Raw genomic sequence first — 26,534 nt, 5'->3', positions numbered from 1 at the left:
ACTTCCCACTGGACTTTTCCAAATAGCGCCTTAGTTGGTCCCTGTTCTCATATATGCCATCAGATCTTGCTGCTAGAACTTTCTTATGGGAGCCAGGCTGCCTGCAGTTATGACCTAGTGCTGACCTGGATGCTGATGGTAGAAAGTTCTCCATTGCACAAGTGCATGCAAACCAACATGGAAAAGGTCAAGGCCCCAGGTGAGAAATGCTGAGGATGTGGGGGTGTGGTGTAGTGAGGGGCACTGGGCAGGCCGAGTTCACAGAGGAGTGCTCTTCTGCCCTGAGACCACAGGGATGCATTTAAAAACACGTATGACATTGTGTTTTACATCTACTGAATTAGAGGAAAAATTCCTAATAATACCCAATACTCACAAAGTACTGACTAAACCAGTTCAGTTGTATAATACTGTTGACTTTAAAAAATAGTGGAGACATTTGAGAAAATAATTTTGCAGTGTGTTTTACAAATATTTGTATTCTTTGACCCAGTAGCCTCACTCTCAGAAATTCAGTTAGCAAACAGAAGTTAAGAAAGTTCTGTGTGGTGATAATAGTAAAATATAAATATACATAAAAGTGAATGTTTACCAGTAGAGAAGTTGTATAAATAATGGTACTTCAATCTTATGCTGGCAGAAAAATAATAATTATAGAAAAAAATAGAAAAATGTTTGGACTTCCGCCAAGATGGAGGCGTAGGTGGAAACACTGTGCCTTCTCCCACAACCAAGTTTGAATACAACAAAGATTTGGAGAACAAAGATGCAGCCAAAGAACAGAAAATTGAACTATATGGAAGTCCAACAACAACGAACCGTTCAACCAGGACGGTAAGAGGGGCGGAGCCAGCAGCGGAGCAGGGTCGGGCAGGAAAGATCCCCTCACCCCAGGCACCCAGGCATCCAGGGTAGTGCTGGCGGACCCAGTGAGGGCTTGGGACAGCGGGAGTGAGCAGTGAGACAGACTGCGCAGCCCCCAGCAACGAACCCAGCAGCGGCTGACCGCGGTTGCACATTCGAGAGCAGTGGGACGAATCCCATGGCCCACTCACGTGCAGTGGGACGAATCACCCGGCCCTCGGTGGCGGCAGGAGGAAGCAAAGGGTGCTTGCCATTGCCTTCCTTTGGCCCCACCCCCACATACAGCATCACAACCCAGCGACTGGGTCGCCAGGCCCTGGTGAACACCTAGGGCTCTGCTCCTCATACATAATAGGCACGAACAATCCAAAATATGGCTCAAGAAGAACTCAAAGCCCCAGAGCTGATAACTCTAATTGACCAGGAAATAGCGAAACCTTCAGATGCACAATTCAAGACACTGGTGATCAGGATGCTCACGGAACTGGTTGATTATAGTCACAAACTAGAGGAACATATGAAGGCTAAACTAATTGAAATGAAGGGAAATGCACAGGAAACCAATAATGATGGAAAGGAAACTGGGACTCAAATCAAGGGGGTGGACCAGAAGGAAGAAAGAAATGACCAAACAGGAAAAAGTAAAGTTACAAGAATTCAAAAAAATGAGGAGAGGATTAGGAACCTCCAGGATATGTTTAAACGTTCCAACATCCGAATTATAGGGGTACCAGAAGGGGAAAAGAAACAGCCACGAGTGGAAAATTTATTTGAACAAATAATAAAGGAGAACTTCCCCAGTCTGGCAAAGGAAATAGACTTCCAGGAAATCCAGGCAGCTCAGAGAATCCCAAAGAAGTTGGACCCAAGAAGGAACACACCAAGGCACATCATAATTACATTAGCCAAGATTAAAATGAAGGAGAGCATCCTAGAAGCAGCAAGAGAAAAGGGACAGTCACCTACAAAGGAGTTCCCATCAGACTGTCAGCGAATTTCTCAAAAGAGACCTTACAGGCAAGAAGGAGCTGGAAGGAAGTATTCCAAGTCATGAAATCCAAAGACCTACATCCAAGACTGCTCTATCCAGCAAAGCTTTCATTTAGAAAGGAAGGGCAGATAAAGTGCTTCTCAGATAAGATCAAATTCAAGGAGTTCATCATCACCAAGCCCTTATTATATGAAATGTTAAAGGGTCTTATCTAAGAAAAAGAAGATAAAAAATAGGAACAGTGAAAGGACAGCAAACTCACAGTTACTAACAACCACACCTAAAACAAAAGCAAACCAAGAGGACAGCTAGATCAGGAGTGGAACCATAGAAATGAACACATGGAGGGTTCGAAACAGGGGAGTGGGAGGGGGAGAAGTGGGGAGAAGATACAGAAAATAAGTAGCATAGACGGTAGGTAAAAAATAGATACGGGGAGGGCAAGAATAGTAGGGGAATATAGAATCTAAAGAACTTGAGACACATGGTCATAAACTAAAGGGGGGAAGGGTGGGGGAGGGGGTGTGTAGGGTGGAGGGGAATGAAGGGAGGAATAGAACAACTGTAATGGTATAATCAATAAAGTATATTTAAAAAAAAAGAAAAATGTTTGCCTTCTAATGCTAGGTGAACCAAATCACAAAATTGTTTAATCCATATTTATAAGCGTATAAATATGTGTCTGCATATGACTAAGACTTGCAAGAATGTAAATGAATGAAAACTGACTGTAGATGATTCTTTGCCTTTTAAATATTTTTCTTATTGTTATTATGTTGTTTGTGCAATAGATACAGTAAGTAAATTTATAAGGCCAATGTAAAGACAGCCTCGAGGGTGCTGTCTGTGTTAGGGAAGTTCTGGAAGGAAGGCCCCAGCTTCAGCTCGTTTTCACAACCCTCCACAGCCCTCACTGCCTCCTGCTTCCCCAGCGGGCTTCTGGTCCCCACCTCATTTTGTCTGCTTCTCTCCAGCCTCCGGAGCCTGAACACGCTCACCCCACCATCTGTAATTCTCCAAATATTATCGCACCTTTGTGCTTTCCCCACTGTTTTCTCCATCTGGAAAGTCTGTGTTCCCTTTTTTTCTGAGCTCTGACCCACCTTTGGACTAATTCAGAAGCTGTGTCTTCTTCCTCCTTGGAGGTTTCCCACATCACTTTTGCCCAAATGACTCAGTCTTTTCCTTGTTGGAGAAAAGGCTGGATTCAGTCTGTGCAGTCCTTGAGATGTAAGCTGCTGATCACGGGGCTGGGTCTCACTTATCTTTCTAAGGTTTAGCTGCTTTCCACAGACTTAGCTGCTAATAGGTCTCATGTGAGTATCCCTCCTACAAGTCTACAAGCCTGCCTGTTCAGTGGGATGCTGACTCCTATCAGAAGGGGGAAGCAGAGTGGTCAGAGGGTGACGTGCCAGACGGCTTATCGTAGAGTGATTAGTGTGCAAATTACTGGATTTGTAATTTTTTCAGGATGCAATTTGTGATCAAATTGTTACTAATTTTATTAATTAAACAGTGGTATTTTGTATTTAAATGACTTTTCTTTTCTCCCTCCCTCCCTTTCTTTTTTTCCTTTTAAATAAAATAAGGCCATCAGTCATTATCTGAGTTTCCATGGACTTGATGCCAGTAGTTGTAGGAGTTCAACAATGAGACGAATAACGCCTAATACCTAGTGCCTCGTCCTGGGCTGTTGGCCTATGTATCTCATTTTGACTCTCAGGAGAACCCCGAGAGTTTCCTCAACAGCATTTAGAGTCATCCTACCCTGAATGTGGGATTTTGTTTATTTCAGAAATATAACAACTGGGGAAAACTCAAGTATGGTGCATTCACTCATTCAGTTACTAAATTCAGTAAATATTTTTAAGAATCTTCTACTTGCCTGGGTCTGCTCCAGGCCAGGGATACAGTGGTGAACTGCTGCCCCAGAGTTTACTGTGTCCGGGGGAATAGATAATAAATAAGTAAACAAATGAAACAAATGGTATTTACACAGAAGAGGTCACTAGGTGGGAGCAACGTGGTGGCCATACCCAGATAAGGTGGTCAGGAGGGTCTCTCTGCGAAGGAGACAGAGGGTCTGGGCTGTGAACCACGAGAAGGCTCCAGCTGGAGGAGGGAAAGGGATCAGTAACTTCTCTAGGACAGGAGCTAGTGTTGAGTGTTTAAGGAACAGAGAGGCAGGCTCACAGGTATACCGTTACCCAGAAAGCCCCCTCAGACATTGGGAGCTATTTTGCCCTTTCCATGGGGACAGCCTACAACTCATGACTGAGTCATACAGGTATACCAAAGGCTAGTCCCCTGCTTAACACTCCAGAGACCCGCCACGAGATCAGACCGGAGTTAGTTGTCTTCCCTGAAACCGCATCTTGGTTTAGCCGCTTCTCCTTCCCCATCCTGCTTCTGCCCCTTCACGGCAGGTTCCCCGAGATCACTCCCTTGCACGAGGCCCCTTGTTTCAGGCTCTGCTTATAGCAGTGAAGATGATCAGACTGTGAGCTCCTGAGGGCAGGGACTGTGCCTCTCTTGTTCACTTTTAGATGAAAGATTTAAGCAGGGGTATCACACAATTCGATTACTTAAAAACTTCTCCGACTCTTGCTTGTGTTGTGTATGTGTGTGTTGGTGGCTGGGCAGTGGGGCAGAGAGAGGTGGACTGCTCAGGGGCTCCTGCAGTCATCCAGGCAAGATACGACTATGGCTGGATTACACAAATGAAAGCATCTCTATCAGGCGAAGGTTTTTCACCACAATTATACTTACAAAACTCACCTGCCATCAAAAAATTAGCAAGTGACCTTGAGCATATGGATGTTGATAAAAGAATAATGCACTATATTTATAATGGGAGGAATATATAAAAGAGCAAATGCACATTAAGACTCAATCCATATAAGAACATTCCATACAGAAATAGACAGAAATGTGTACTTGGTCTTTAGCTTAATTACTGGAGTTAGGCACAGGTCCCTGGGGTGGGGGAACTGTAATTTCTACGATGTTTGACTCTGAGATGAAAGTGACTATTTAAAAATGGCTCTTGTTCTTTCCACTTTCAGTTATTAAATACATCTGATTTGTATCTATTTCTTGGGGGCATTGGGAGTTTATGTTCCTTCCTTGAATGCTCTTCAGATTTCTCTCTTCTTGTTAACTCTCAAATCAGGATGTAATAACAGTCTGGCTCCGACTGCTTTAACAAATGCAGCACATAATAAATATAATGATAGTCACACAAGCTAAGGCAACAGGGCTTAGGGAACATGATAACCAAGAAGAAAAATGTTTTAAAGCACTATCCACTCATGCAAATATTTATCTATTGAAAGAGCTGAACAAAGGTGGTACAATAACCAAAAATGCGACCGTTTTCTGCCCTGTTGTGACAGCCCATACATTAAGGATGTGAAATGTTTTTTGCAAATGTGCAGTAGTGTCTGCTCTTTGCAGGAACTGTGTTAGATGATTCACAGCAGCAGCCCTGAGGAGGGGCAGAGAGGAAGCATCAGGTGCCCTGCTCTGCGTTTTTCTCTTGAAGCTGAGCCAGGCAGGGTGTGGGGGTGGGCTGGCAATTCAGGCTGGTGAGTGGAGGGAGGCTCCTGAGGCCGACTGTGAAACACTCAGGGACCTGAGCTCTCTGCTGGAGGACAAAGGCTCCACAGCCACACTCTGATAGTGCAGGGCCACCCTCCGAGACACCCGCCTCTCTGCTCCATCCTTCAGACCTCTGGCTCAGAACCAGTGCGAGTGCTTCTCTGGGTAGTAAGAGCTCTTTTTTCAGAGTTACAAATCCAAAAGGGACACGGCTCAGCAATGGATGGAGTGGAGCTGCTGGCACCATGCTCTGAAGCCAGCCTGGAACATCATCTGAATTCTGTCGTATGGATTTCTAATCACAGGGGAATTACAGATATTTGCAGGAGCATTAAAGCCTGTGGCTTCACACTTTACACCCATCTATTAATTTACTCACCACCTGCCTCACTCTGTCTTCAAAGACCAAGATGGATGAGGAGAGGTCCCACCTTCTAGGAGCTCAATCCTTACAAGAATTAGATTCACCAGAGAGCCTTTACAAACCACGGTTTCAGGCTCCCACCCAGAACTGGGTTAGAAGCTCAGTAAGGTGGGGCACTGGCATTGGCAATTTTGAGGAAGTTCCCAGGTGGTAGTGTTTGTAGCCAAGTTTGAGAATTTAGTTTGTTCTAGGGATAAAAATGAATTTGAGTTTGATCTGACCTTTCATTTGGTCTAGAGAGATGCAGAGCATCCTTGGAGAACTACAGTCTTTGTTCTCAGGGGTTTACAGTTAAGGGGTATGGTCCAGATCCTGAGAACCATCCGAGAGATTCACAGTGGGGATAATACTGTACCTCCCCCACCCACCAAGGGCATTGGAGAGGCGATGGAGGCATTTTTGGTCGACACACTTGTGGGGAGGGTGCTACTGACATCTAGTGGGTAGGGGTCAGGGATGTTTCTAAATGCCCCATAATGCACAGGACAGTGCCCACATCCAGAAAACTAGCTGGTGTCACTTGTGCTGAGGTTGAGAACCCCTGGTGTTGTCTTAAGGACGGTTCTAATTATAAAGCCAACATGGCAAACAGCTTCCATTAGGTAACATTCATCACGCACTTAACCACTTTCTAGCTCCATTGTGTGTGTTACCAAACATTGATTATTGTTAGGTACTATTGTTTGTTCCCACTAGACAAATAAGAAAATTGAGGCTCAGAGAGAAATAACTTGTCTATAGCTATGTACCTAGTAGAGCAAGTGAAGGACTTGGGATTTGAACACATGAATCAGGCTTCCGGCCATCACACTGTACTCTTGCCCAACTGGCTCTATTTTTCTTCTCCTGAGAAATTTCCAGGCAGAGAAAGGATGGATAGATACATACTTGGATTAGTCCTTCTGAAGAGTTGCTGCTTGAAAAAGCAAAACTTCTTTTGCTCTGCAAAAGATAGCTCCTGTGAACCAGGAGATTAATGGGCTTTGGTCATTTTTGTGCCATGTGGCCAACCTAGGGTCACAGAGGTGCTGAGAGGAATCCCAAAGAGGACGCTGATGGGTGCTTTCGATGCCAATGGGTTCCCACAGCACTCGGCAGCTGGCAGACATCCTGCAGCGCAGTTTGGGGGAGTGCCTGACCTGGCTATGTTTCTGACAACTCTGATCTTCTTAACTCTGAGCATCTGTTACAAGGATGCCTCAGCAGGAAAACTCAGTGGGAGAATGTCTGCTTAGGGCATGCAAGCTCCTGATTGACCTCTCAGACGTCCTTTAGAAAGCCCTGGTGTCCCCAGGTCCTCTTGCTCCCTGGCCCTGTGCAGATGGAGGAAATGAAAGCGATCCCCTGCGGAGGTCATCTGTCCTCTCTCTAGTGTCTCTGCACTGGGGTGAGGGCTTTCAGCCAGTCGTGTGTCTACTGCTGGTCTCATTGTCTCTGACCAAGGCCAGGAGGCATTCTGGGATTGGAGCCGTGTTCGCCTTATCTGGGAGGCGCCTGCGGGCCAGCAGATTGCATAACTTAATCTAAAGCCGCATTTTCGGGTGGCAGTTTCCCGACTATGACACTACATTACTACTCAGCATCTTCTCCTGGGGGATTTTGTGATTAGGGAAATGGACCCATTTACAGCATGAATGTATGTAAACTGTGCACAAGAGGGTGGTTTTGGGAAGGAAGAAGCCAGGGGGATATAATGCTTGGCCCAACTTTAGACAGTGGTGGTGTGAGTGGCCTTGGTCCCCACCTCTTCCCCTCTAAACTTGCCCCTCCCTCCCTGGCTGGCTTCTCTGAGGGGACTCTTCTGGGTGCTGGGCCCTGTGGGCACATTTTGTGCGCTTCTGGCTCTCATGTCTATAAAGAAATCTTGAAGTTGACAGCTGAGAATTGAGGAACATTGACTTGGTGTGTTAGCCATTTTTTTTTGGTAGAGATTTTCCATTTTTATTAAGAACACAGGCTCTTGGCAAAGAATTTACAGTCTCAGCTGGGCTATTGGGTCCGTTCAGCTCTTTCTTCTCTCATTTCCCATAGAATTTTTCTTGAACTTCTTAGTCCTGCCTCCTTCCTCAGAGGGTGATTCTGCTTCAGATTTGCAGAGAAGGTAAGGCTATTAATATGAATTCCCTCAAGTTTTCTCCTTTTGATAGCCATTAGTGCTATTTGCCAAATAGCTTCATTTTTTCTCCCTTCAAACATATGGCAGGCTTATACTTCCTGGCCCTTCTTTTGGTGGGGTGAATGCTATGACTAATTGTTGACAATGAGTTGTAAGCGGACAAAATGTGTATCATTTCCAGGTGACATTGAATTGCTGGTAGAAGTCTCCCCAGAGCTGGACATCCCTGTGGCAGGGCAGAAACATTTGGGGTGGTGGCTATTCTGTCAGCTTGGGTTCCTCAGTGAACCCTGTTTCTAGATGGAGACAGGATGAGCTGCGCACAAACCTTCTTTTGTGAAAAGCCACTGCAGCTTTGGTTTTGCTCGTCAACAGGGCATAACCTGATTAATATCCTGTCCCGGTGCCCAACAGATACGCTGCAGCCACGCCCACCCCTTGCCTTCCGCCTTTATCAGAGGAAAAGCTATCTCTCTATCTCTCCTAATCTTTACAACTACTTCTGATTAAAATCCTCCAGTGGCTTCTGAATCTTGAAGAACAAAACAAAATCTTTTGTCATGGTCTACAGCCTTCGCTGGGTCTGGTCTCTCTCTGCCTCTTCGGACTCATCCCACACCTCATGTCTTCTAATTCAGCTGCAAGGACCTCTCACTTCCTCTTGCATGTGGTGTTTCCTCTCACCACAGGGCCTTTGAACATGCTTTGAACACTTTTTGTCTGGCCAGAAATGTCCTCCTCACCTCTGGTTGATTTTCCTCACAGACAGCTTCATCAAACCCCCCTGATTATGTCACAACCGCCTTTAGAAGTTACAATGCCATGTTTTTCCACTTAATAGTGCTTACTTCAATTGCAGCATTATAATTTGTTGGTGTGATGTGCTGATTACTGTTAGGGCTGACAGCATGTCATTTTTATTCACCACCACGCACGCCCCCAGTGGTTGGCGCAGCCCACTCTGCAGCAGTCCTCAGTGAAAGCTCGCTGGGTGCAGGAGTGAGCATATGTAGCCATGCTGTCCACTTTGGTAACCACTGGCCACATGTGACTATTAAAATTGAAATTAATTTAAAAATACTAAGAATTCAGTTCCATAATTACATTAGCCTATCTCAAGTGCTGATTAGCCATATGAAGTTAGCAGATGCCATATTAGAAGGTAGAAACTGGAAGAGTACCATCATGACAGAAAGCTCAGTGGGACCCTGCTGGCAGGATGAAGTCCGAGGATGCAGCCTACAGTGCCCCCAGGGATCTTGTTCTGTCAGGCTTTCCAGTCTGTTCACGTCTGCAGCGACACAGCTACAGGCAGGCACCTCTCTAAACATGGGTTGTTCTCTCTCACCTCTCTGTGCCTGAATTGCCATCCCACCCAGCACCTGTCATCCCTTAAGCCCCACCTCAAGGACGTCCCCTTCTGGAAAACATTTCTAGAGTCCAGACTGAGCTGGTCAGTGCTTCCTCTGGCCTCTAGGCTGCCCCCTTTCCATTCCTCTTTGCCTCACTCAGATGGGACTGCAGCCATTTGTTCAGACGTCCCTCTCATTGCTACGTGCTCCTCTCAAGGGCAAGGCCTGGGTCTTGGTCTGCTCAGTCTCCCCAGTGCACAGCACAAAGCTGGTGGTGTCATGGATGTAGTGGAGGTTTGTTAAATGGTGAGTGAGTAGATGGGTGAAACTCCCAGGTGTTTCCTTCCTAGTACAACAGTGTGAAGAAAGGGAACTGCGTTACTGAGTAGGGCTAGTGAGGGGGTTCTCCCTGCAACCTCTCCACTCCTCTGGCCCTGTCCCAGGTCTTTTATTTCATGTGAGACAAACTTGCAGAGCCAGGAACCACCAGGAGCTTGGCAGAGTCAGGACAGGGCTCCTCCGAAATCCTAGAGACTGGAAGCTTGGTGGAGTGGAGCTGCTTCTTGAGGGAAGTGGGGAGTCTCATCAGTTGGAAGGAAAGGTGGCTGGCACCATGGTAAGATTCCCCAAATCAGGCCACATGCAAAGGTACTAGAACTGGGGCTGCCTGGGAGTCTGAAAGTGCTAACTGCTATGAACTTGACTGTACTTGGTTAGAGAAGTACAGAGACGACTGTTGCTGCAGTCTTAGCACACCTGTCTTTACCTCACCTACACTGATGGCTTTGGAGGGCAAGATTGGGTCTTACTCTGCCCAGAGTCCCTGGTGGGCTGATCAGTGTCTGTAGTGCCTAGACGGTGGTGGCTAAAAGAACCTGTCAGGTTGAGCTAACCACCCTTACTGGTGCTACTATTGCCTGATTAGAGATGTGCTTTCTGCAGTGGAAATAATATAATTTTGGACAAGATATTTATGTTTTCTTCTTGTTTTTGTATCAGACCTTTGCTTAGTTATGTCCAAAGGGTCCTGCATCTCCTTTAAAATTGGAGTTAAGGCCTCTGTTGTGCAGAATAGGACCTTCTGGGTCTTTGTCCTACTCTCCTTTGGCAGTTACCCTGGTGGACCCATGCCTACAGAGTTCTCTTGGTGAACAGGAGAGTCACCTGATCCTCATTAAGACAGACTTGGAGTCAGGAAGAAGGAAAAGAAAGAAATGATGCAGGGGAGAGAACCCTGTTAGCCTGGGGGTGGAGAAGTAATAAAGAGGAAAGCGCGTGAGGGATGAACATGAAGGACCAGATGTGTGTTCTCAGTTAGACAAGTTGAAGAGGGCACCAAGGACTGTGTCTGGGTCTCTGTGACTGGTCACTCAGCAATGGCCACATGCCAGACACCAAGCCCCTTTATGGGTGCAGCCTGGGCCCAGCTGAACCTAAATAGATTCAGAGACTCTTGGGCCCTCCAGTTGGTGAAAGTTTCCTCAGCATTTATTCGGAGTTGATTTGCTGGGTGAGAGGAGGGCCTTTAAGAAGCATACTTGGCACGGTTCTCTGAGGACAGAGATGGATAGAAATGGGGAAGATGGCAAAAAGTCTGTTAACTCAGATTGGTCCTGGAGGAGAAGACTAAGGTCTGTGCATGCCTGGGTGTGTATGTATGTGTATGTGTATGTGTGTGTGTGTGTGTGTGTGTGTAGGCTACAGGCTAAAGCTGGAGGAATTGTTTCCTTTATCCATGAGACACAAGTGGTATCACTTCTGGGCTCAAGTCCGACTCAGCATGGGGAGAGGAGCGTCCTTGCTTCTTCATGAGGCAAGTTTGGGTTCTGAAGGGGCTGGGCGTTTGAAGGCTGGGGCAGACTGAAATGAGTAACAGAATTCACCCTAAGCCAGTGCAGTGTTTATGAACATTCCTCATTTATACCCACAGGCTGGTGAGGCCTGCCACTGTTTACCCCATTCTATTATCCCACATATACTTTATCCCACTCGATTCTTACAACCCAATGAAGTAAGCATTATTAACCAAATCTTATAGATGAGTGAAGGTTAGTGACTTGCTCTAGTGATGGCCCTGTTAATAAAGAGTAATCTCAAGAATACCCTCTTAACCACTTCTCCAACACTGTCTTCCAAACACAGGTGATACTCCCACCCGGGTTATTGGGGAGGCTCTGAGGTACCCTTTTAAAATAGAAGTCATGGACAGCAGCCATATCCTCTTAAGGCCTTTGGTCCTTTCGGGAGGAATTTTAGGCTATAAAATTGATGTCCTTACACAGGGGAACATTTCTAGTGATCTCTAGAGAGATACCCAAGGACAAGCTGGGGAATGCCTCTGTGGTTGGAGGACCCCTGTGTCCTAAGGAAGGGGGACCTCACTAAGTGACAGCAGTGATGCTTTCCTGTGGAGCCACACGGCACTTGACAGTTTCCAGAGCATTTCCTTTTGTATCAATTAGTTTGAAAGTTCACAGAAGACTCTGTGAGGCAAAAACTTATATGCCCATCCTGCAGATGGGGAATGAGGCCCAGAGACCTTCAAAGACTTGCCCAAGGAAGTGTCAGAATCAGACCAGAAGTCTCCTAACACCCTCTTTATGATTCCTTCCTGTTCCCAGGTGGTCCCTGTGCCATGGTGGGATAACTGTGTTTCGCCTAATGGAGGTTGATGCTGTGACTGAGCCAGCCAGGGGATCAGATGTGAGGGTGGTGCCTGAAGAGAGGCAAACATGCAAGTGACAGACAGGATGCAGAGCGCAGTGCCAGCCCCGGGGCCACGCCCACGTCATTCAGACCTGTGCACTGCACAGGTACGTAGGCCGATTCGCCGCTGGTGTTTCCCAGACTGTTAGCGTGGGCAGCTTGCTTCACCAGATGCTCCATGAGAAACAGAGTTCTGTGGTTAAGTAATACATACTGTCCCCTTCTTTTAGAGTAGCAAAGCATGTTTGGGGCTCTAGAATGTCTTTAAACAAAGAGATATATTTGACTTATTTGAACGCAAAACCTTTTGTTAAGAGTCACACTTATTCGCAGCCCATGAAACTACCAAGAACAGCTCATTTGCTTTAATCACTAAATTAATGGTTTGCTTTGATACCATGTGGGCAGAGTATTAGGAGTTTGTGATGTGTATACACACACACATATATATATTTCAGCCTGAAGTTTCACATAGCAGCTGTAAAAGGCAGCACATTTGTAAATAGGCCCTGGTGCTAGTCATTTCATAACTCAGAGACCTAGGATTAGATTGTGTCCAGGCAAGCAAGCTAAAGTTCATAAATTAAAACTGAAATCTCATTATAATATTAATGTCCTTTTAATATTGGGTATTTTCACTGGTAAATCATAGTAGAATAAATGTCAAGGGAAACTGTGAGTCTGTCCTCTGTCACCTGATGACACGCACTGCTGGGGAGGAGGGAGCCACCGGAGGCCTGTGAGTGAGCGGAGCTGACATTTCATGCAGGTCATTTGTTATCCTACTTCTGGGTTGCCGCAGATACTTGACATTCATGATGGGTACTTCCGGAGACCTGTATGACTCCCCTAATTGGCAAATTCCACTAGACTAAATGATTTCCCTCGTAAAACCTTTTAATTCTGACCGGAACTGTCACCATCGTGGAGTGTTTCACTTTCTCTTCTCATTCATCAACGTGGCCGTTTTGGTAGTCGACAGTGAGAGGGGACATGTAGCTGGGAGGTGGCAGCCGGACTTCTGGACCAGCTGACTGGTCTCCTTTCAGAGACGATTTTCCTGAGATATTTGGATTCATGTTTCAGTGAAACGGTGAACGCTTGCCTGTCAGGGGCCGTTGGATTGCTCCTGAATAGCCAACACTGCGGACGTGAGTCTGCAGGTGCTGAGCGTCTCCTGCTCTGTGGGTTTTCGAAGACATTTCGCCTTTGACCCTGTGCTGGGAGGCAGGGGCATGCTCTGGCTCGGTGAAGGGAGGACATGCTTGTGGTTCTGGAAGCTCAAGCTCATCTTTGCCATTGCCTGTCCCCATCCCCACACCAGTAGCTGGGTTTGTTTGAACTTCAAGACCGTGAATATGTCAGCAGCTTCAGGAAGGGGTTGCAGTGCTTTGATGAAAAGCCTCACTGACTTGTGAGATAGGCTAAAAAAAAGAGTTCCCCGTTCTTCAGACTTTAGCCTGGCTCTACCCTCCCATCACTGTGTGCTTCCAAGTGCTTATCCAAGGCTGCTTTTTCCGTGCTTTATCAATTTTATATTTGGGACTCAGAGTCTTTAAAAAAGCTGTGTTTCTTGGAATTTTTGATTATTATTAAATGTAAAAGGGCAGGAAGATTTTATCAAACTTAGAAGCTATCTGTAGATGAGTTCTACAGATGTATGTGAGTTGTTGAATGGATCGCTCAGCCATTCAACAACCCACATACGGTTCACTCCACACCAGTTAAGACAGTGGGACAAGAGGAGAAGTGCCCAGAGGTTGTTTTGGGGCATTGAGAATAACTCTAGTACTGGCCCTGTGGAATAGCTGAGGGGGGAACCCTGGATGGCTGGTGGGCCATCTTGCTCATGTGGAAAGCACATTGATATTTAAATACATCTTTGGATCTTTGGAGCTCTGCAGTTTTCATCTGGATGAATGGAGTCATTTAATCTGAGAGCAGATTCTAAGGACTCCAGAGTACATTTGAATTGGGACCATCACTGAATTTTGCTTCTTAGGACCTCAGTCTGACTAGCTGCTGTGGGCCTGAGGGCTACTGGGAGCCAGTGGCCATTAACACATCTTGAGGTTGATTAAAGCAGTGGGACCCACTCTTGTGAGAGTCAACTGGAGCTTTCTCCTGTGGACTTTCATAAGCCTGGGGAGTGAAATTCCTCTAAGCCTCTCGGAACCACAATCCACAAAGCCTCTAGTACACTGAAATGTTTTCTGCACAGTGAGTCCCCAGGCACATGGAGGAAACACAGTACACGCTACTGAAAATCCTGAGGAATATGTTTCTCATGCAAACTTGCGAACTGACCTACTCACTGATGGGAACGCTAACTGTGACATTGGCCCTGTCAGTGGTTTGGAGGCTGAAATCCCCTCTTTGGTTCTCAAGGCTCAAAGCTATTCATGGAAGGACTGTCATGATATCTTTCTCCTGGTTGGCTGGGGGTCCAAGCAAGGGGGTTAGTGAGAGGGGCTGTGAGCAGTTAAGTTGGGTAATTGGTGTTGTTACTGTCACTTTGCGAGAACATCAAATATATAGGAGTAAAAAGCTAGGTCAGCAGCCCTGGGAGGTGAGAAGCCCAGGAGAGGTGGGGAAGCTTACCTTCTTGACTTCATATTTAATGGCGAGTTTGATCCGGCTCAGACTTGGACGGTGGTGGTCGGACCAGACTTGGAAGTTCACATCACCATTTAAAATCGCTTCCACCTCTTCTGTGTCTCGGCATAGGTCCAGCACGCCCACCACAAAATCCTTGCATTGCATAGATAACTTCCTGTAATCGTTCTAACAGAATAAAGAGAAATCAGGGGTATGTCACACTGAGCCCCACAGATTGGCTTGCTCAGCACAGCAGTATTGATCAGCAGCTGTGTACCAAGTATGAGCTTATGGAGAGCATTAGAACCAGGGAATGTGCTGGATCCAAAAGGCAGGGCAGTTGCTCTTGGCACAACAGCCTAGAGGGCATCTTCTCTAGGCCAGGATTGGTCAAGGTGTGCTCCCTTGGGCCACCGGCATCAGAGTCATCCAAGGCCTGCTAAAACTGCAGCCACTGGGCCCCGTTGCAGACTTATCAAGTCAGAATTCCTGGTGATAAGGCTCAGGGGTCTTTTAACCTTGTTCTGTAAGTGATTAGGATGTCTGCCAAGGCCCATTCAGGGCTCTTTCAAGCAGCAGCTTTCTGTGCCCATCTCTGAGAGGAATAATAAGGAAGTGAACTTCTAAGGCCACTGGAACCAAGGCTTCCTCCCTTTTCCACCAGGCCATATAGGTAGCCACTGTTCACAGGAAGCTTACTAGAATGGTATGGCTAATATGCTAAATTGGAAGCACACAGGTGTGCTTTCTTTTTATATGCTGGAAAACCTGCTTGTAAATTATAAATTTAAAAACCAAATGTAATTTAAATCTATCAGGATTCTTTCTTACCACAAATCCTTTTGTAGGGCAAGTCATGGCTCCTTAAATCACTTGCCTGTTGGGTAAACATTTTTAGGCCTTGAGCTTTTTTGTTTTGTTTTTTTAATAAGTTGCCTCTAGCAAGCTCTCTTCTCTTCCCTAGACATGCTTTTGAAATTGTCTTTGAGAGGCTGACTTCCTTTCCTAGTGACGTGCCAGCTTCTCTCTCCCCCAAGGTAGACTGCTTCAATTCCAGATAATGATGCACAATACAACGGACAAAAGAATGTTTCATGTCACCCTCCTACCACTGTTCCCCCCAGGTATTTTCCCTAGAGGCTTCCTTGTTGGTTTCTTCATTGAAACGAGGCTATTCAGAGTCTATTCAGAAAGGACGCAACAGACAAAAGTCACTTTCAGTGCTAATCAGTGTCAGCAGCCCTTGACTGGTAAATGATAGCTGATAAACAGGAGTTCAGTTTTATTTTTCCAGAACCTAGATTCCTTAGAAAATAGGAGGTTGCTGTGCAAACGGCAGAAGCTTAGCCATTTTTCTGAGTTAATGATTCTTGTCTCCTTCTGGCACTGCTGCATCAAAATGTCACTTTGCATTAGAGAAAGGTGCTTGTTAGCTAGGTGAAGGAAAAGCACCCAGGGAATGTTTTCAGACAAGAGTGGCTCTCCGTGTGTGTGTGTGTGTGTGTGTGTGTGTGTGTGTGTGTATACATATATCAATGTAAATATATATACATATTGTAGGGAGAAGAAGGGGAATACTGGATAGAAAGATGACTGTTCAGCTCAGGCAGATTGTTTGTCATGGGGAAAAATTCAGGGAAGATACTTGGAGTGTTCAGCGTTTAGTCCAGAGAGCTGGCTGGTGGCATGAAGAGCTGTGTTCTGTGTTCTTTCATTTCTAACACCCTTCCCCCTCCCTGCCTCCTCCCTCCCTCCCTGACAGCCTGTTTGTACTAGGCAATGAAAAATTGACAAAGAACAAGGCAAATGTTGTCACCGGGTAGTGTGGGGTGGTACCTGGGTAGTACAGGAGGCTAGGGATCCACTCTCAGGATCGCACAAGAGTAATGCTAAGTAGAGCCTGCTCAGAGCTTGTCCCAGCTAAGGTAACCTGAGAGAGCCGATGAGCCAGAGGTGGGGAGCTCAGGAAATGGGCGTGAAGGGTCACTTCATCACACGGCCCCTGACAGTCCTGCTGCTGCAACTCGGTTTCTCGGAATCTCCAGCCCCACCTCCGTCAACTTTGTCGTCACTTTCTCAATAATAAGGGGTCTCTGAATATTATTACCTGTTCCTAGTAAAACACGAACTTCCTTTTAACTAGACAAGACCTCATCTCTTGGTGGAAATTCCTACCTACAGCTGAGTTCATGGATACAGAAAAGAAGTGGAAAGGGCTTGACCCAGGCCTTGGTCCAAGCTCCCTATGCTAGGGGTGAGTCAGGCTGTGCTGCCCCAGAGCCTCAGCACATTTCTGGGTTCAGTGCAGTTCAGAATTCAGGGCTCTATTTCATTAGGGACCGTCATTTCCCTGGGCTCTTTCACCTAGCTGGCCAGAGCGTGGGGAGACACACCAGAGTAAGTAGCTAAATTTCTGCCTACTGCATTAGACACTCAGGCTGAAAGGTGACCTGCGTGGTGTTGCCTATGGCTGGAATTGATGGAGAGAACCTGGTAGTTGCCCAGCCCAGGCTTATCAGAACATCCTGGGGGAATTATGATGGTTATGATTTCCTGGGTTATCTCTCAGCTCAGTGAGCCTTCCAATCCATAGTTTTCAACTTTAGTTAAGACATACACCCAGGGTGTTACAAGTGCCCTCTTAAAAACAATATTTCTGAAACCTGAACTCGGTCACTTCCAATGGGTGACAGATGTTATGCCTGCACCATCTCACTCAATCCTTGTAAAAACCTTACGAAAGGACTATCAGAATTTCCAACTCAGGGACAAACTGACAGGTTGAATCCACTTTTCATTATGCAGCTGTCTGCATTATTGACAGGGAATATGTTCCAAGTGGATGCCACCCAGTGGATGCCTGAAACTGCGGATCTTACCAAATCCTATGTATTTCATGTTTTTTCCTATATACCCGTACCTATGATAAAACTTTTAAGTTAAGCACAGTGAGAGATAAAAACAATAATAACAAAAGAGAACAATTACAATATACTGTACTAAACATATGAATGTGGCATTATTAAGTACAGAAGGGTGACATCAACACAAGCCCTGAGATACTATGACAGTCGATCTGATAACCAAGATGACTGCTGAGTGACTAATGGTGGGTGGTATACACAGTGTGGATACGCTGGGCAAAGGGATGACTCACGTCCTAGATGGGACCGCATGACTTGGTGAGAGATTTCAACACACTACTCAGTGCAGCATGTAATTTAAAACTTATTATTTATTTCTGGAGTTTTCATATAGTATTTTTGAACTGTAGTTGATCCTGGGTAACTGGAACCATGGGAGCTGAAATCCCAGATAACAGGGCACTACTACCTCAGTCACTCACTTTTGTCTCTGGGTCACTCTCTCACCTTTCCTGAGTTGTTAGCTCCGGCCTCACTGCCACTCTCCCAGGATTGTTGCTACTCTTGTTTATGGTGCTTTCAGTGTCTAGGAAGGTGACCTTCCCATTGCCCTGCTTTCTCTTTTCCTTGATAAAATCTTTTCTAGTGACCCATCCTCAACTCTAACTCGACCACTCATTCTCTTAGGTATTTCTGACAGGTCCAGGATCCCCGCTTCAGGTCTTCCCCTCTGCTCACCACCTCCTATATGTCCAGCTCGCTCCCTCTGAGGCCTTGTTTCCGAGTAATCCTTTGATCTGCCAGACCCGCAGGCCACTGGCCATACTACCTTTACTGTGGTTTTTGTTCCTTAGGCCCCCATTTCCCTCCTCGCAGAGCTTGTATTTTATGGGGAATTGTTATAGTCATCCCTGTACATGCTACAACTCTCTCTCCCTCCTCTTATTCCCTCCTCCTCTTGTATAAAAGCCTGACCTCAGTCGAGTCTCACTTTCCACTGCTCTGCTTCTGCCTCTGCACAGGGAACGCGGCAGCAGAACACACCGCTGCACTCCCCAGGCACGTGGCGCACTCGCTGGCTGCAACCTCCGGTGGCTGCAGCGCTTCTGAGTGACTACTCCCTTTCTCCGAAACAGCAGGTCATACCTCTCCCTTTCCTCAGTCTTCTAATACTTCCTTGCTCTCCTACTCTTGGATGAAGGCCTTGTTTCCTGTTTTACTTGGAAAATATAAGTCAGCAGGAGAGAAGTGCCACATGCTCACAGCATCACACGTTCTCCCATCATGCATCTGCGTCCATGGACTCTGCCCCTTTCTCACTGTGGATGAACTGCCCCCACTCTGTCCAAGGTCAGCTTCTCCACTCACGGGCTGGGTGTCACTGTGCTTGCTCCAGGATGTGGCTCAGCAATCTTCTTTTCTCTCTCCTGCATTGTTAGGTCATAAATCTGACAGTGCAGGAGGAAAAAAAGAGAGAAAAATGGTGAAAAAAATATATATATACTTTCACCAGTTGTACTTTTTGCCTTGGTCCAAACCACTGTCATCTTGGACTAACCCTGGAGACTCCTAACTGGTCTCCCTGATTCTGTCCTGATCCTCTACAGTGTGTTCTCCATACGTCAGTTAAATGGACCCTTTACAAGGTGGTTAGATCATGGCACTGCTCTGCTCAAACTCTGCAGTGGCTCCCCGTGCACTCAGAGTGTGGAGTCGTACTGTCCTCTAAGGACATACATTGTCTAGCCTCTCCATTCCATCTCCAATTTATTTCCGATCGTTCTCTTCCTCCCTGTCTGCTCCAGCCACTCTGACCCTCCGATTGCTCAGACATGCTTGGCACGGACCACGTCTGTGCACCGGTTATTCTTTGTGCTTGGAGTGCTCTTTCCCCGGTATCTACATGAACAGCTCTCTCAGTTCCTTCAGCTCTTTGCCCGCATGTCACTTTGAATGTATTGGACAGTTTCTGATATTCTTCTACCATCTATTTCTTGTGCTCTGTTCACCACAGATATTAAGAGAGATTCTTTGATTTTCACCTGGTTCAGAATTTCTTCCCTTTCTCTATGGTCCATAAATTTCACAAACTCATTTATTATTGAGATGAATCTCTGGCTTCAACACAGAGGATAAATCAAAGCCATTTAACATTGATACTTAACATTTAGTATTGATACTTTTGACTTTTTGCTACTGAAGCTATTGTTTAGAGTCCACCAATTTTGGGAAATTATTAGTTTGCTTGACTTTGGTTGAAAACCCCAACTCTCAAACATTTTTAAAGCTACTATCAAACTTAAGTTAGAAAAGAGAAAGAACCTTATTAGTCTCATTGGTCAAAAGTTTAGTTAATTTCTCAGACTGGTGCTGTGAAAACACCCACACAATATAGGATAATTAACACTCATCCCTCATCGGACGCCTTAGACATTAGATGCACAAAGAGCGTGGGCTTCAGAGCCAACCCCCTCGCCTTCCCTTTAGAGACCCAGTTGCGGAGGAGGAACGAGAGCTGAAAGCTCCTGCTGACGTACGGAGGGAGCTAGATAACTGCGTGTGCGTGCTATAAACTGGGAGGTGGTCTGCGTCTGACATTTAGGCTGAGTTCGTTTCAGAAATAATTACAGCAACAGCTTACAGTGCAAGTGTTCTAAGCATTTTAGTATTTCATTAAATGGTCACAACTACCCTATAAAGCTCATAGTGTTGTTATTCCTAAATAATAGGAGGGCTGAGAATTGACCCTTGGATTTAGCAACTTGGAGGCCATTGGTCACCTTGATGGGAGCACATTTGGGAGAGTGGGGGCAGGACTGGTGAGGATTAGAGTTTGGGAAGAGAGAGAATTGGAGCCAGTTATAGAGATGGTGCTTTTGAGGGGTTTCATTGCAAAGGAAAGCAGAGAAATGGATCAGTAGCTGATTGGAGAAGCAGAGTCAGGAAAAGCTTTTCCTCCCTCTCATCGTTCTTCCCTCCCTCCCTCCCTCCCTCCCTCCCTTCCTCCCTCCCTTCTTCTGATGGCAGGAACCATAATATTTTGTATGTTGATGGGAATTTTATAGTAGATAGTTATGCTGATTCTTGTATATGATGTCAGTAGATTATTATATTAATTCAGTAGTTCAGTAGCATTTGACAGGTGATTGGATTAGATTGTATATATAGGAATGAACTCGGATAGAATAACATATGGCCTACCCGTAATAGCAGGAAGGTCAGCTCTGTGGCCGAGGATGGCAGGACTCTACAGACATTTTATTTCTGCCGCTTCAATTTTTTTTAGTGAAATAGAAAGAAAAATTATTAGCTGAGAGTCAGAATTGGGGAGGAGGTGACAGAAATTTGAGGAAAGGAGGTCCGAAATTGTTTCTGGGAGAATTTTAAGAGTGAATAGATTGGGAAGACAGGATATGATTGCTGAGAACAATAGGGCCCATTTAAGGTTCATGGTCAGAAATTTAAAATGGGACTAGGTGATGTGGTTGACATTTTCTAACCACATTCACCTTCCTGGGTGCCAGCATGGAGGAGGTAGAGAATAAGATTTTACCAAGATTGTATTTTTGCCAAAGAATACAACAAATCAAGCGAGCAGCAGCAAAACTGAGATATATGTGATGGAGACTTTAATGCTAGTCCATGGGATTGAAGCTGGTATGGAGGGAGACAGGACTTCCAGGGGAGAAGGAGAGGTGGAAATATGGGTAGAAAAACAAGAGCCAACTATATGTTGTATACAAGAAACCCACTTTAAATGTAAAGTTGGAAATTTCTTACAAAACTAAACATACTCTCACTATGTGAACCAGCAGTCACGATCCTTGGTGTTAACCCAAAAGGAGTAAGAAACTGTGTCCGCACAAAACCCTGCATGTGGATGTTCGTAGTAGCTGTATTTGTAATTGCCAGAACTTCCAGGTAAGCAACATGTCCTTTGGTAGATGATACATAAACTGTGGAACTGTGGTCCATCCAGACAGTGGAATAGTATTCAGTGCTAAAAAGATATGAGCTACCAAGCCATGAAAAGACATGGGGGAAACTTATATGCATATTACTAAGTGAAAGAAGCCAACCAGAGAGGCTACATGCTGTATGATTCCAAATATATGGCCTTCTTGAGAAGGCAAACTATGTGGATACAGTAAAAAGATCAGAGGTTGCCCGGGGTTAAGTGGGGAGGGAGGAGGGAATAGGTGGGGCACCGGGGGTTTTTCCGGGCAGTGGAACTACTCTGTGTGATACTATAGTGGTAGACACGTGTCATTTATATGTTTGTCCAAACCCAGATACACTGCCAAGAGTGAACCTAAATATAAGTAATGGACTTTGGGTGATGATAATGGGTCAGTGTCAGTTCATCAGTTGTAACAAAGGTGCCACTCTGTGGGGTGGGGGCTGTTGGTCATGGGGGAGGCCATGCATGTGTGGGTAGGGGGTATATGGTAACTCTGTATCTTCTGCTAAATATTAGTGTGAACCTAAGACTGTCTACAGATAAAGTTTATTTTTAAAAGAAGATGGTTAAATATTGATTTGGAGGGTAGACCCTGGGGAGAGGCAAAAGACTGAGAGTTCAGATATTGGAGGTGGTAAATTCCAGCAAGTCGTCAGGGAGTAGTATGAGGTGCGGGGTCACGGAGAGTTTGCCTTGAGCAGGACAATTAGGGTCGAGCAGGCTTGCGGTGACTGAAGTAAGACCAGTGGAGAGGGCTTCATTAAAGTGGAGCCAGGGTGCTCAGAGGATGACCCGTGTGTATGTTAGAGTGCCAAGGGTTCACACAGCAGGGACCGAACCCACGGAGACATGACAGTGACTACCGTTGCCGACTGCAGTGATGAGGGTTAATGGGTACCATGGCCTGCTGGGGTAGGGTTCGAGCTGAGTGCTCTTGTGAGGTGAGAAAGAGAAAGGTCCGATAGAGAAGGTAAAGAGCCACAGGAGAGGTACAGCCCTCACTCCCAGGCCCAGTGCTGAGAGGACTCTGGGGGCAAACCCGTCCCCTTGAGAGGGCAGCTGGGGAAGGGTGGCCTCTCAGGGAGCCAGTCTTGATGAAGAGCGAGAAGGGGGTGCATGTCTAAGAGGAGGGGCAACTGTGGGGTTTTGCTGAGAGGGAGTCTGACCCACAGATGGTGGGGTGGTGATGTGTCGGGGCATCTGGAGATGAAGGAAGGAGGCGTGAGGATGGAGCGGGGATACGAGGAGTCTTGTGGAGAATCGATGACTTGGGAGACAGGTGGCGATGGCATGAAGAGGCATTAAAGCACTGGAGTTGCATTGTTAGGAGTCAGTGAGGCAAAGCAGGTGAGGTGTGCGTAGCACAGTGCTGGGCACATAGGTCGCGCTCACCACCTTTTGGTAAGAAAGGAATTTCAAGCCACACCCTGCTTTCCAGCACTCCCTTCTGCATGTCCCCCACTCAGTTGATGGATGATGAAACAGAATGATAAAATTTAACACACATGGCTGAGTCCTTATTAACTATAACTGGAATCACTGAAATAATTAGTGGGTGTCAGCTGCTGGGTAGGCACCTGAGCTTGGTGCTCATTACTGCAGATGAAAATTGAACAGCTTCAATCCATGTTTTAGCTTTCATTGCCTACACTTCATTGTTTCATTGACCTTGACCGTATCAGTAAGCTCATACCCCAAAGTATCATATAGGGCGTTTAATATCCTTCAGCATTCAATCTTCACTTAGGCATGCAGAGCCAAGGAAGGGGATTTGGGTTCAGTGTATGTGTCAGATAGCCAGCATTTCCTACCTTGGCTTTCTTGGGGGATTTAGACAGCTCAGCTCCTGAGAATCCAGGGTTCTGCCCCAAAGGTGGGGTGGGATAGGGCTGGTTCCCTGCTCTAGTGACCTCTCAAAGGCCCAACTCTAACTCTGCCAGGGTCACCCACCACCTCATTGAGTTTGTTATTTGCTCTCTGCGGGAGGCCTTTCTTTATTCTTCCCAAATTTCCTGCATTTCCCAGTGGGGTTTCTTTCCTAAGTGTTTCAGGATTTGGGAAGGATGATTGTATTTGAGCCATCAGTGATCTTAGAAGCATTCTCGCAGGCCTGATGGGCATTACATGGGAAGGATGACTGGGCGGTTTGTGCTTGGGCTCTCGAATCAGAGTGTCTGGGTTTGAATCGCAGCTCTACTTTGCACTGGCTGCGTGATTTTGAGTGTGTAGCCTAATCTCTCTGTGTGTTCTCATCTGCATAACGAGGATGATAGCACTACTTTGTAGGATTGTTGCAAGGAGTAAACTAATTGAGTAAGCCCATTTCAGTCACTTGACACAGTGTGACAAGTATTAGCCAATGTTCTAAAACCTGTGGCTTATAGGTTAGCAGAGGGTATACATAAGCAAGCTTTCTCTCTTTTGGGGTGTGGGTCTTCGAGTGCCTTCTTAACAAATCTGATTCAGCCCTCATTGGATTCACTTCCACAGCTTTACCCGGAGATGGTCCTCAAAGGAGCAGGCCGCATGGCCGGGCAGAAGCTGGAGTATGGGGCTGGTGCAGAGGCCTTGCTCATTCACAGCGCAGGTGCAGGCCCCCATCGGGAGCTGAGCCTGCATCTGCAGGTGGCTGCCCGGCCTTTCTGGGCCAGGCAGTGTCAACAGTGCTCTGTTAATACTTTGGTTTCCACCCTGCTTTTTGGTTTACCTCATTGGTAGCTACTAACATCGTAAGGGGCTCCTTAATCCATCACCATGACATCGTGAAGTAATGGATTGCTCTGCTTGTTGATTTTGTAACAAGTCCTCTCTGATGGATTTGGAGGCTTGGCTAAGGAAGATAGGGGCTGTCTTTTAAGGACACAGAAGAGCAACTCAACTATTTTACTCACTAGCTCAGCAAATGTATTTGCTCACCCAATGTGTGCCAGGCCTCTAGGCCCTGTGTGGGAATGCAAACCTAAATAAAACAGTCTGTGTCCTTGAGGAACTCAGGGTCCTTCTAGACAGAGTGACCAGTAATTAGGTGAGGCCAATAAGTTGACATAGTGCCTTGGAGCATGCCATGCCACTACAAGTATGGGGGACTTGCAGAAGGAGGTAGAGTGTAAATTGAGACTTGAGGATGAGTAAAGCTGGCAGGTGCGAGACAGGCATGGAGAGGAGAGGTAGCAGGGAATGGACGTTCTAGGAGGAGGAACGGGCAAATGTAAGGGCCCAGTGGGGAGAGAACAGTCACCGGTGTGTGGGTCGATGTGGTCACTGAGTACCTTAATGACAGCACGGTTATGTGCATAGGTTATGTGCATTATTCAGCGTTTTACATAATTTCTCACTGTTAAATAAACATGAGTGTTTTCCTGTATCCAGAGAGGAATTCGTGTACACTCTCTGCACATGCTTTTCCAGATCAGAGATGCTGCTTGGTTTTCTCTTGCTGAGCTCCCAGAAGAGCCTCTCTCAGCTTTTTGCTTTTTCTGCTGGGACCAGAGGGAGCCAAGACTGGAAGGCAGGTCTGTCCGTGTGAGCCTTGTCCCTCCCTGGGGGGCTTCAGGGCTCTCTCTCCTCTCTCTGAGTGCTCTCTGTTCTTCTGCTGTCTTCCCTTTCCACCTGCTCTGTTTATCTGTCTCTGCCTCTGTGTCATCGCCCTCCCTCTCTCACACATCACACTGTCAGCCATAGGTCAGTGAGGGTCAGTGAAGGACAAGGCAGGCCTGGCACTGCCCTCCCGGAGCTGAGACCAGAGGGAAGGGAGGATGGTGAAGGCCTCACAGCTTCACAGTGGGGTGAGGGCTTCAGGCCCTGATGCTTGCAAATTGTGTGAGGAAGCCCCGTGGTTCACTTACATGGAAGCAGGCCCACCTTCCCTTGCCTTCCTGCCCTCCCCCACATGGGGTTAGCCTAAGCATGGTTGGTTGGTTTCTGTACCCATTAGCATGTAAGACAATCTGTACTTGGAAAAACTATTGAACACTGAAAAAAGAAATTAGGGAAATACAAGTAAGTGGAAGCATATACTGTGTTCATGGATTGAAAGAATTATCATTATTAAAATGTTCATACTAACCAATCTATAGATTCAATGCAATCCCTCTTAAAATACCAATGGCATATTATACAAATCTAGAACAAATTATTTCAAAAATTTATATGGAACCAAAAAAGACCCAAATAGCCTCAGCAATCTTGAGAAAGAAGGACAAAGTGGGAGGGATCACAATACCTGATATCCAACTATACTACAAGGGCACTGTAAATCCAAACAGTCTGGTACTGGAATAAGAACAGATACATAGATTGATGGACAGAATAGAGAGCCCAGAGGAATAAACCCACGTCTCCATGGTCAATTATATTTGACAAAGAGGGGGCAGGAGCATACAATGGAGTAAAAATAGCCTCTTCAATAAATGGTATTGGGAGAACTGGACTGGTACATGCAAAAGAATAAAACTTATACCATACACCAGAATAAACTCAAAATTGATAGAAGACTTAAATATAAGTCATGACACCATAAAAATCTTAGAGGAGAACATAGGCAATAGAATTTCAGATATTCCATGTAGAATATTTTTGTTGAAATATCTCCTACAGCAAGGGAAATAAAGGAAAAAACAAATGGAACTACATCAAATTAAAAAGCTTCTGCACAGCTAAAGAAAGCATTATCAAAATGAAAAGGGAACAACCTTATGGGAGAACATATTTGCCAATGATGTATCAGACAAGGGTTTGATCTCCAAATATGTAAAGAACTCATCCAACACAACACCAGGAAAACAATCCAGTTCAAAAATGGGCAAAGGGCCTGAGCAGACACTTCTCCAAGGAGGACATACAGAGGACCCATAGACATATGGAAAGATGCTCAGTAGCACTAGCTATCAGAGAGATGCAAATTAAAACCACAATGAGATACCACCTCACACTGGGCAAAATGGCCATCATTAACAAATCAACAAACAACATACGCTTTCAAGGATATGGAGAAAAGGGAGCCCTAGTGCAGTACTTTTGGTGAGAATGCAGACTGGTGTAGCCACTGTAGAAAACAGT

At 45.9% G+C, this 26,534-nt stretch overlaps 1 protein-coding gene across 1 annotated transcript in view; it reads right to left on the bottom strand.

The window, feature by feature from the left end:
• TRPC7 (transient receptor potential cation channel subfamily C member 7) overlaps positions 1-26,534 on the bottom strand; it is a 131,452-nt gene that overhangs the window by 75,859 nt on the left and 29,059 nt on the right. Inside the window, exon 3 of the mRNA XM_037059541.1 lies at positions 14,655-14,837. Within this exon, the coding sequence (XP_036915436.1) occupies positions 14,655-14,837 (183 nt within the window). The remainder of the gene's footprint in view (positions 1-14,654; positions 14,838-26,534) is intronic.

The sequence above is a fragment of the Sturnira hondurensis genome, unplaced genomic scaffold (genome assembly GCF_014824575.4).
Source record: "Sturnira hondurensis isolate 20B ecotype Veracruz unplaced genomic scaffold, ASM1482457v3 Scaffold0011178, whole genome shotgun sequence".
NCBI lineage: Eukaryota > Metazoa > Chordata > Mammalia > Chiroptera > Phyllostomidae > Sturnira > Sturnira hondurensis.
Note: the sequence above shows the minus strand (reverse complement) of the source record. Positions and strands in the feature narration are given on the sequence as shown.